At 35.4% G+C, this 11,794-nt stretch overlaps 1 protein-coding gene across 1 annotated transcript in view; it reads right to left on the reverse strand.

The window, feature by feature from the left end:
• The window catches only part of SNW1 (SNW domain containing 1), an 18,178-nt gene extending 6,757 nt beyond the window's left edge, over positions 1 to 11,421 (reverse strand). The window contains exons 1-7 of the mRNA XM_026712499.2: positions 11,383 to 11,421; positions 10,105 to 10,258; positions 6,095 to 6,256; positions 1,243 to 1,338; positions 974 to 1,080; positions 370 to 474; positions 221 to 290 (exon numbers count right to left, since the gene is read on the reverse strand). Coding sequence (XP_026568284.1) covers positions 221 to 290; positions 370 to 474; positions 974 to 1,080; positions 1,243 to 1,338; positions 6,095 to 6,256; positions 10,105 to 10,258; positions 11,383 to 11,396 — 708 coding nt within the window. The 5' untranslated portion in view covers positions 11,397 to 11,421. The remainder of the gene's footprint in view (positions 1 to 220; positions 291 to 369; positions 475 to 973; positions 1,081 to 1,242; positions 1,339 to 6,094; positions 6,257 to 10,104; positions 10,259 to 11,382) is intronic.
• Positions 11,422 to 11,794: the final 373 nt, after the last annotated feature.

Genomic DNA, 11,794 nt, shown 5'->3' on the forward strand with positions numbered 1-11,794 from the left:
ACCTTCAGGGGAGACCCAGTTTAAAAGTTGTATCTTCACCCAAGCACTAGGAGGTTAAGTTAGAGTGGGACAGAAAATGTAGATTGCATAAGGGAAGTGTGGATGTGTGCTACAATTATAACTATCCTATCCAATGTGTGTGAAATTAACAACAAAAACAATAATATAAACATGAAAACAAAGACAACTTGGAGGAAGAAACTAGCTGTCAAAGCATTACCTTTCTACTGGGAGAATGCATTACTGGAGCAGGGGGTGATGGTGGCCCACGAGGAATTTTCTTATTAATCCTAATATGTGAAAATCATAGCATCATTAGAACTTATTAAAAACTCTTATTTCTGAATAAGAAGTATTTCTGAAACCCACTTGAATCTTGGGGGCTCCATGGGATCCTTTTGCATCTCCACCATTCTGATAACTCTCTGTTTTGCACCAGAATTGAATGCCACTCCCTGCTGTGATGGTGTGTATCTGACAAAGTGAGAAAAAGGTTTTGTTAGTACAAACTTTCATTACGTTTACCCGTTTTGTTACGAGATGTGTAGCAAATAAATTTAATTCAGCATTGCTGTACTTTTAAACTGTACACATGTACATTTATCTATCAAATTTATTGGCTGCCAATCGTACCACATGTAAGCTATGTCACACAGAGAACAAAGCTTGATATTCCACATTCTATCCAATTTTATTGACTATATACAGAATAACATTTCCAGTTTACGGTCTTACTGCTTCATAGACATTATTGTGCTTATTTACCTTTTATAGAATACAAGATCGTTATATATTTCAAGAAAAAAATTCATTACCAGAAATGAACACAAAGAACAACAACACAATTCTATAGCCAAATACTCTTAATTATGAATTAGACAGCAATTTTTTAATCCTGTAATTGCTCCTGTCTTCACATGAGAATATATATTGTAGATATATACAAAAAGTAAATAATACAATAATACAATACCGAATATACTGAGCTGGAGCTAGTTTATCAGCTGCTCGGACTGGCATTGCTGCTGCGATTTTTTGAGAGACAGACTTTTCCAGTGCAACTCGTGTCTTTTCTGTAAGCTGCAAATATATATGATATATTAAACACTTGAACAAAATGTGCATGCCCTCAGCTAAGAAACACAGATGAGCACTGCCCCTTAGAGTTGGACCTGACTGGACAGGGACTGGACAATCTTTACCTTTTTTACCATCAGTTACATGCATCACCACTAGCTATACCTCTTTGACAGCTTCCTCGTCTGGTCTTTGAAGTTCAGGGTCATCCACATTCATAACTTCTTTGGGAACAAGGTCTGTGTATTTGCTGTAAATGACCTGAAACACGAAAAAGATCACTAAAGAACACTGTAGATTAAAAAAAAAAAAGGCTCTGCAGCTTTTTAGAAAACTGGACTATTTTTCTAGTATTGAACACGCTCCATAATATCTAACACTATCGGAATAAGATTAAAAACTATTATATAGTACTCTTAGCTTTAGATAGGAGAAATACACATAACAGTTTCCTGAATTCTGGTTTTTGGTAATCAAACACCTTTTCCATTTAGAATTATCATTATCTTGTTTATCTACATTTTATGATGCAGAAATACAGTAATTTGGCAAAAGAAAAGAGCAGGGACTTGTTCCAGCAGTCTCTAAGGACACAATTCAATGAGAAAAAGGTAATAGAAACCAGCGGTCGCCAACTGGTGGGCCATGAGAAAATTTTGGTGGGCCGCAGAGAAATCTCACCCCCAGAGCAACCCCGCCCCCAAAGCAATTAATCCAGGCTGCACAGAAACACAAGGCTGCGCAGCCCACGTGAGCCCTCCCCGCTCACTCACTCCTTACCCAGTAAACTTGCCTGCTAAATTGCTATTTTACCTTTTTCTGACCATCATCTGTTCTGCTGTGCCTGGAGATTTAGATTAGCTAGGAAGCAGGAAATGGTTGGATTTCTTGCTTTCTAGCTAGTCTTTAGAGATCTTCGGCTGTGCTTTTAAGCACAGCCGAACCTCCCTTAGGACTAATGGTTTGCTTGCAAGCAAATTCAGTGCAGACTCGTGGCAAGCAAATTTGAGAGACAGAGCTAGCTGATGGCACATAGATAGATCACTGAGCAACTCAATCTGCCTGCTTTGCCTACTTTTGGGTAAAAGTTGCTCTTTTTTTATAAAAAATTCAATATTTATATAAATCTTTATAATATTTACGTACAAGCCATGCCCAATCAGTCACATGACCAAGCCACACCCACAAATTAGGCCACGTCCACAGAACCAGTTAGTGGTCCCTGGGATCTAAAATTATGAGTTTGGTGGTCCCTGAGGTCCAAAAGGTTGGCGACCCCTGATCTAAACCACTTTCCAAGCTTTTATGATTGTGATAAGATGGCTTATTCTTGGATTGGAGCAGTATGTTTTTATTTGGTCTGGAGATCAATTATGCACACGTACCCTGCAGGCTGTATCTTATGCAGTCTTGTGGAGCCCACTGAAGTTTTTTGAAAAACAACCAATCCACTGCCCATGGGAAGGAGTGCCACTACCACATAGGTTTTTGTAGCCACTTTCATTATAACACAATGCCTCTAAGCCTCACTTATATTGCTAGTTCCACTGATGCCACAATGCTGCCTGATCTGTGCACCAGTTATTTCTCACAATTATTTTAAAAGTTTCAATCTGGACCTCTGAGTTGTTCAAGCCTTTCTACATTTTTTTTCTGTTTAAACAAGTTTTATCATCAATATAAACTTTTTATATCATCATGTTTTTATTTGTTTATGTAATATTTCTAAAAATAAAATATATTTTGCCCATGCGATGGCATTAGATTGTTTTATGTATCACAAATTGCACTCGTGTTACCTTTATATCACTTACACTGCTGCTTTCTTAGTTGGGTAATGAAATGTCTACAAGCAACCACCAAGCTTAAAGAGCACCAAGGACCCTGAGCTATATATATATTATCTTCTATTGGATTGATCACAACTACAATCATTTTTTCAAATATGTATATATTGCTCATTAGAGTGTTCTAAATCTTCATTTGTCTGCAGTAAGAGACTTGTAGTCCTAATAATAATTTAGGATAGGAGACATTTACCAATTCTCATCCAAGAATTTCCAAAATTAACAATTCCTAAAATAAGCACCCATAGAATCACATTTCAGAAAGCCAAATGAAAGAGCAGTTTTTTAATGTAATTGCCCATAAAACTCACAAGAACCTCAATGCATAAAGAACTAAATCTACTTCCAAAACCAAAATAATGAATTAATCCTAGGAAATAAAATGCAAAGATGTTCTTCCAACATTAGAAAAAGGAAGTTCTAAATACAGTAGAATAACTAAAATAAGACCAACTCTTTAAGATAAGGTCAATAAATAGACTTTAGTGTGATAAACTGGAAGTAAATAATCAGTTTAGAATTAGCCAGTGGCCTGTGAAAAATGCTTCGAAACACCTAAATAAATTCCATGTGTTATGATAATACTGTATAACCTTGTACTGTACCTTAGAACCTTGTACTATATACATATAATCTTTTTTTAAGAACATAGTGTGTATTTTAAGAATTTACCAAACAGAATTTGATTGGAAGTTATGTATTATATTGAATATTATAACCTTAAGGTATACATTGAAGCTTAAATAAGAGTTGAATGGATAAAATTAAAAGATATAAAGGTGTCATACCCCAGTCTACTATAGGAGAAAATTTGTTTAATGAGAAAAGATAATATGAAATTGAAACAGGACAGACAAAAGTATAAATATAATGATTTGAATTGAGATGAGATAATCAAAATAAAACTGAGAAAATTAAAAGAGGGGAAAAACTATGTAGAAAATGTAAAACTGTAATAAGATATGGAATAGAACACAAAAATGAGCATGAAATTGAGTTTGTGTCTGTATGAAGAAGTGTAACCCGGGACCATGCTATTTTCAAAAAAAGATGTTTTATTTGTACTATGTTTTTTTTTGTGAAAACCCAAATAAAACTTCAAAAAAAAAAAAGAACCTTGTACTGTACTTTAGTTCACAGGTAGTCTTAGTCCTTGACTTATGACAATTGGGACAGGAATTCCCTGACATGGCACCTTTGCCATTTAGTGTGGAGACTTTCCAGGCATTTGATGCTTCCTGGGAGAGTTGCTGCTTCACAACCTACTTCCTGAAGGTTGGCTGTCCACCCCGCCCACCCCCTGCACTGTGGAGACTTCCCTAGTATTGGACGCTTCCCAGAATGTGATCTATTTTTATTTCATTGCTGGGCAAGGCTGCGGCAGCTGAGTCGCTGCTTCCAGGAGTCGCTGCTTCCTTTCCAATCTCTCTGTACTTATGCCGTGTTACAACACACCCAACTCATGTGCAGCCGGCGCTTGGTCTCCTAGGGCCTCCATCAACCTGGATGCATTCCCATGTTCTTTATGTAGGGCTTCCTCCACTTAACAGCCTGTGATTCTTGCTTAACAATAGCAGCTGGGAGTGCCAAGTGCTAAATGATGTGGACATATGATATCTTACTTTATAATAGCTTCTCTTAGCAACTAAAATTCCAGTCCCAATTGTGGTTTAAGTTGAGGACTACTTACACCTGTATAGTGACGTCTTTCTTCCACTTCAGAGCCCCAATCTATGCAGGAAAAACACATGTTCACTGTCCACATGCATGGACAATGAGCTTGTGGTATGTTCTTGCTTTCTTAATATTGGAAAAACAGTTTGCATCATTGAGAGAATGACAAAGAAAAGCAGTATTTATGTGTAGAAAATTAAATAGAAGATAATCACACTCTACTTCTAGGTAATAAAATCTATTTCACATATCACAAATGCAATTGTATACTATTATAGGTCACCCTGATTTATCAAAGCTTCCCATTCTGTTTTATGTTCATGATCAGATCCTACTAAACTCATAGATATTAAAGGCCTTGCAATATCCATTTAACTGTGGATAAAAAAAGTCATCCCAAGCAACACTAAATTATCTGCAAATATGATGTAGTTTTCTAAACACAAAAGATACTTTTTCTTTATGGAAGAAACTAATAAGCTAGCCCAAGATATTGCTGAATTAGCCATTGTACTGCATTTATTTTGCTTTAAAATCTACACTGAAATGCTATATTAATATATGATGGTATGATACAGACAAGTAAAATGTTGACAGGGAACGTATTTCTAAATTAATTTCTATACGTGAGTGATTATTTATATTTCAAATTTAAAATCACCCATCTTAATATATGATTCTAAATGATCCACAATTAAAAATGCATGAAAACACAAAAATATAATTCAAAAACAATATAAAAACCATATAAAACAAATAACAAAAGTCATTGTTGAGGTAATCAACATTTATTAATCACAATCAATACAGCAGACAACACAGACTTTAAAAATCATGGCTAGAAGTCTCTTCTATCTGTAGTTCTAGATAGCACAAAAATAGTCAAACCAATAAAACAATGTAGGTAATAGGTAGATGTAGTAATTAGGTATAGAAAAAGAAATATGAACCTTGACCATTCTGTATGTGGACAAATATATTTCTACTTGCTTTCAGAAATAAATTTTATTCTAGGTACGTGTAGCTAATAATCAGAAAACCCAAGAGCTTTAAGTATATATATATATTTAAAGTGTGTAACAATTCAGAAAAATATTATAATTCCATTTTCCTGAATATACTGCAGTGCCAGATATGTGAGAAGAAATGTAGAACTTCTAAAAAATTAATATAGTTACTTTTTTGAATTGGTATACTTCCAAACATATATTGATTTGTTTCACAATAGTTGTTTCACAATAGTTTCCTGTATTGTTTAAAAATAAAATATATGGGCATATTTCATTATTCATTTTTTCATGATTTCATTTCTAGGGAAAAAAATAAAAACATCTTCAGAGAAAAAAAAGAGGAAGATCTGAATTCCTTTCCAAATCTTTCAACACCTAAAAAAAAGTTTTCATTTTTTCTTCTGAGCACCTTCACCCTTCATAAAAAAACATTTTAATAAACTGAAGCAATTATACTTTAAACATAACATTTGAGAGTCCTATTACCTTGTCTTTTGATTGTCCCTGCCGAGCTATAGCATCGTATTTTATTTTTCCTTCGGCATCCACCTGTACAGCTAATGCATTTGATATTTTCTTTTTTCTGCCCATATCCAGAGGATATTGAGCAACATGGATTTCTGGAAAAGCACCTCCATCTCCAAAATCCTACACAGAAATAAAAATGAATGTGATCAGATTGTGGACAAGAGCAGAAAATAGTGTAATTAAGGCGTCTGGCCCAGATGCACTCCCTGCTGAATTATACAAAACTCAACAAGAAATATTAGGCAACAGATTGCTTAAATTATTTAACAAAGTCCTGGATAAGGCAAAGATTCCAGAATCGTGGAAAGAAGCAACGATTACAATTATTCCAAAAGAAAAAAATGATCAAACAAAGATAGGAAATTATAGGCCAATATCTCAATTAAATGTGGACTATAAAATTTTCGTAACTATAATAGCCGAAAGATTCAAGAAAATACTAAATAAATTTATACACATAGACCAAAATGGCTTCCTTCCACATAGACATCTTAGCAATAATATTAGGACAATTTTAGACATCATAGATTATTATGAAGAATGTAGTGGAGAACAAGAAGCATTATTATTCCTCGACGCTAAAAAAGCCTTGGACAATGTAAAATGGAGTTTCGTTCTGCAACAAATTAAGTATATGGATTTTGGGCAAAATTCCTAAATGTAGTATCAGCAATATATAATAAACAACAAGCTAGCATATTGATAAATGACCATACAACAAATAAATTTGAGATACATAAAGAAACAAGGCAGGGATGTCCATTATCACCATTTTTATTTTTACTTTGGAGGCACTAACAAGAATAATTAGGAAAGAACTGGAAATAAAAGGACTAAAAATAAATAAAGAATATAAATTACAAGCCTTCACTGACAAATTGGTTTTTATTTTAGAAGATCCGCAAAATTCGGGACCAAAATTGATAGAGGAATTAGAGTAATTTGGTGAAGTAGTGGGGCTAAAAATTAACAAGGAAAAAACCAAAATACTTACCAAAAATATGACAAATGTACAAAAAGAAAATTTAACAATGATAATGGACATCCAGACGACAAATAAAATTAAATATTTGGGAATTGTAATTTCGACAAAATGTATAACCCTCAAAGAGGACAATCATACCCCACTAATCAAAAAAATAACTGAACATCTTAGGATATGGAGCAACCTAAGACTTTTCCTTATGAGGAGAATTGTATCTATAAAAATGAACATATTACCAAAATTATTGTTTTTATTCCAAAACGCTCTGGTAAAATTAGATAAAAACTTTTTTGATCAATTGGATAAGCTAGTATCAAAATTTATATGGCAGGAAAAAAAGCCCAGAATTAGACTGAAATTGTTGCAGGATGCTACTGAAAGAGGAGGATTCGGCCTACTGAACTGGGAAATATATTACAGAGTGGCCATTCTGACCTGGGTTAAAGTTTGGATAAGTGTTAAAAACAAAAGAATTAGAAGGATATAATCTACAGGCAGGGTGGCATGCCTTTTTGTGGCAGGATAAACACCAAATTCATGGCTATATTCAAAGGCATAAAATTAGGCAGACCTTACTAAATGCATGGAATAAAACTAAATGTCAATTCTATTTTGAAATACCAACTTGGCTATCTACATTAGAAGCATTGATGTACCTACATTTATTGGACGAAGACAGGTCATTACATATGAGGACATATTAGATGAGAAGGGTGAGTTAAAAACAAGACAGGAGTTGAAGGATTTGGGACTTGAGATAGAATGGTGGGTCTATTTACAATTACAGTTGAGGTATAGTAAAGATATGAAAGAATAGGGTATTAGTAGACAGAAAAAAGAATTAGATAAAATATTATTAGGGACGGATGAGAAACTGATTAAAAATTTTTACAAAGTATTGTTGGAATGTAAATTGGAAGAGGAAAAGGTGAAAGAAACAATGCTGGCCTGGATGAGATTTTGGATGTGGTATAAATTTGGAAGATTGGCAAATTTTATGGGACAGGAATGGGAAAATTACTTTGGCGGCATCATATAAAGAAAATTTACATAAAATGTTTTACTGATGCATATCCCACCATCAAAATTAGCAAAAATGTACCCGAAATTATCCCCTAAATGCTGGAAATGCAACAAAGAAATTGGAATATACTACCATGTATGGTGGAAATGTGAAAAAGTCCAAATATATTGGCTGAAAATTGGAAACTGGTTAGAAGAGATGTGTAAAATTAAAATAGATTTTAGACCTGAAATTTTTCTATTGGGAATCACTGTGGGGAAATATAATAAGGAGATAATATACCTAATAGTTCATGTCACCACTTGCCGCAAGACTAGCTCTTGCCCAAAGATGGAAAGGAAGAGATGGAAATAATTAAAAAAAATTGGTTGTGCGTGGAAATGGATAGAATAAGTCAAGAATTAAAAGATAAGACTGAATCTGATGATTACAAAATTTGGGAGAAGTTTTACCACTGGTTTAAAAAAAGGAGTAATTATAACAAAGATGATTAATATTTATGTACATATGTAAATTTGTATTTTTTGTTATGTATGCACCACTCATTGTTTTAATGTTTTTCTGTTTGTTGTTCATTAATAAAATTTATTTTAAAAAACGAGTTGAAGGTTTATTTAAAAAATAGAAATTAAAATCCCATGTTTTGGAACAGTCAAGACTGTTTCAGCTTTTTGTGTATTACTCTCATCCAGCATGTGTCTGAAAGTTATTTTGTTTCAAAACTGATTTCCCATTGATATGTAGAAAATGTTTTCCTCCAAAATCCATGTGTTTAGATTGAAATTGTGTAGTGGTTATATAGCCAGTTACATCCTATGCTGTAATCCTGAACACATTAATCATGTATATACTTTTGAAACAATGAGCTTAACCACAAATACAGATATCTTACACTGCAAGTATTATAGCCTATATTTACTAGCATTCCCCCTCTCCCCTCCAAAAGGCTCCAAAGAGGAAAAACACTACCTTAGAAGTAGTGATGTTTGCTATTATTTTCTATCCGGAGAAGGAAAAATGCTAGTGAACACCAGGTTTCTGAAAGGCTCAGAATCCTGGTGCTTTCTAGTGATTTTCTTCAGATTTGAGGTCCATTCCTCCCTTCTTGCATGGGGGGGCGGGAAGGAAAGAACTTTGGGCACCAGAGGATCTTAAATGTGGTGAAAATGCTAGCAAACAGCAGCATTCTTGTGATTGTTTCCCCATTAGGGTAAGAAGAGGGGCCAGGCCTCCTGGGTGTAGTTAGAAGCCTGGGTCCTCTCTCTGCCCCACCGTGTCTGGAAGGCCTGGGTCCACTTTCCAGTGATCCACTTAATGACTGCAACAGGAAGAACTGGGTTGCGGTCACTAAGCAAAATAGTCATGAGGCATCTCATTTAATGATCACTTCGTTCAACAATTGTAGCACAATTATGATTGTAAGTGAAATACTACTTGTACTTTATTTCTCAGGTGATCAAACATATGTCCTTAGTAGCTTTAGAAGCTTGCTTGCTTGCAAAAATTGAAGTATAGAAGTTTTTTGTACAGAAGTACTTAAAATCCCTTGAGAGGTTAGGATGCAGAGGCTATGCCTTGTCCTCCTCCCTCTGGAACAGCTTTCTTCCACCCTGATGTCCTTGAGAAAGATTGTTCAATCTTAAATGGTTATTAATGGACCGAGCAAAAATGGGCATTAATTAATTTGGTACCTTTAACTGTGTTATTATTATGCTTTTATGGTTCACAATAAAAAGCATAAAAACATTATGAAACATTTTAGATTGGAAAAAGCAATTAAAATTGAGCAAAAAGCACCTAGACAGCAAATTCAAGGATTGAGAACTTGGAACATATAAGCTGATTTTAGGAGAAAAAAGCATTTTAAATAAAATCTACATATTGCATTCAGAAGTCCAGACCTATCTTTCAAGAGAAAAACCATTCTTGGTAGCTAAATGAATGCAAACTATTATTTACCTCCAACATTCGTGGTATCCATCCTTTCCGATAACCATAAGGAGGAGGTTCCCTTCGTGATGAGACCAACGCAGTCTGTCTCACTCTTTGAGATCTTGCTCTCTCCTCCAATTCCAGTTGGTCCTGAGACAACTGGGTTGGTGCTGGCAAAAAACTAAACCAACAGAGGAAAAATGTAATACTGCTCTCTTTCATTGTAACATTTGACTTTTATTCTAACAAAAATATGTTTAAAAAACAATTCTGTCTTTCACTATGAAATATCCACAGTGCTTAATATTGTTCAAAAATTTTGGCAACTGCCTCCATGGAGGAAAGATTCATTTTGTCTTTAGTCATCTTCAGTTCTGAACAGTTTTGTTTTTAGAGTGTTTTAGGAACTCTGAAGCTTCAAGTTCTATTTCAGTTATTCCAAATAGTAATTACTTCAGAGCTTTACAGACTGAGCTTGCCCTTGGAAGTTGTGGGAGCGTCATCAGTTGAGACTTTCAAGAAGAGTTCGGACTGCCATTTGTCAGAAATGGTGTAGGGTCTCCCACTTGGGTGGGGGGTTGGACTAGATGACCTACAAGGTCCCTTCCAACTCTGATAATCTGTATCTGTATCTTTACAGGGGTGCTTTAGATACCACAAAATTAAATTAAAACTGAAGATATAAAGTTAATAAATGAAAAATTGTTTGGGGCATAGCTGATGTAAAAAAAAAAAAAAAAGGCCCATTCTGCTTATTATCCCCAGCAGCGGCTTGCAATCCCACCTGGAACTAACGATTTGCACATAGGGAAGCCATAATGATGAGCAGTCTCCTATATGCCATCCTTACCAGGTGAAAACAATTTTAGATCTCAACTTTGAAGTGATCCATCAATCACATCCTACGGATACTAACTGGGTGGGGAGGGGGGCAAAAAAGGGATGACCACCCTGCACCTTCTTTTTCTGGATAGTCGGCCAAACCTTTATTTATTTGTGGACCGAGGCTTTCATTTCTGAAAGGATTTCATTATTCTTATTAAGGGCACTAAAGTGGGGGCGGGGAAAACAGACCGGCCTAAACAGCCTGTGAAATAAGCGCTAAAGAAAAGTGCCCGGATCAACCCCAGACCTCCCTAACGCAATCTTCCCGTAATCCATCCACTTTGCCGCAGACCACGATGTGCATATATCTCGGCTTACAGCATATTCTTAAAAAAACAACAACAACACGAAATCCGGGAACAAGTCAACAACCTGTCCCTGTGTCGTAATGAAGTCCCGCTTCTTCCCTCCCCTACCCACCTGGTCAGCGCCATTTTGTTGCTCTCCTCGCTCTTCTGCGAATCCTGTGTTGCTGAGGATGAATGACACCCCCGCCTCCGAAGGAAGTGAGGTATTCAATGGCACTCTGGGAGTTGTAGTGTTTACGGGTTTGTTAAGCTCAACTGGGACGCTTGAGTCTCTCTTCGCCGACGCTTTAACTAGAATGCGGCCGCGCGGTTGTTGTTTTTTTTTTTTGTAACGGATATAACAGATAGCCCTCAACTTACGACCTAAAATGAGCCCAAAATTTATCTTGCTAAGTGAGACATCTGTTAATTGTCCATTTCATGACTATTCTTGTCACGTTTGTTAACCACAACAGTTGTTAAACTACTAACACCATTGCTAAGTGAATTTGGTTTCCCCATTGACTTTGCTTGTCAGAAGGTTG

The sequence above is a fragment of the Pseudonaja textilis genome, chromosome 1, assembly GCF_049901715.1.
Source record: "Pseudonaja textilis isolate UNSWEBS1 chromosome 1, rPseTex1.2, whole genome shotgun sequence".
In the NCBI taxonomy this organism is placed as follows: domain Eukaryota; kingdom Metazoa; phylum Chordata; class Lepidosauria; order Squamata; family Elapidae; genus Pseudonaja; species Pseudonaja textilis.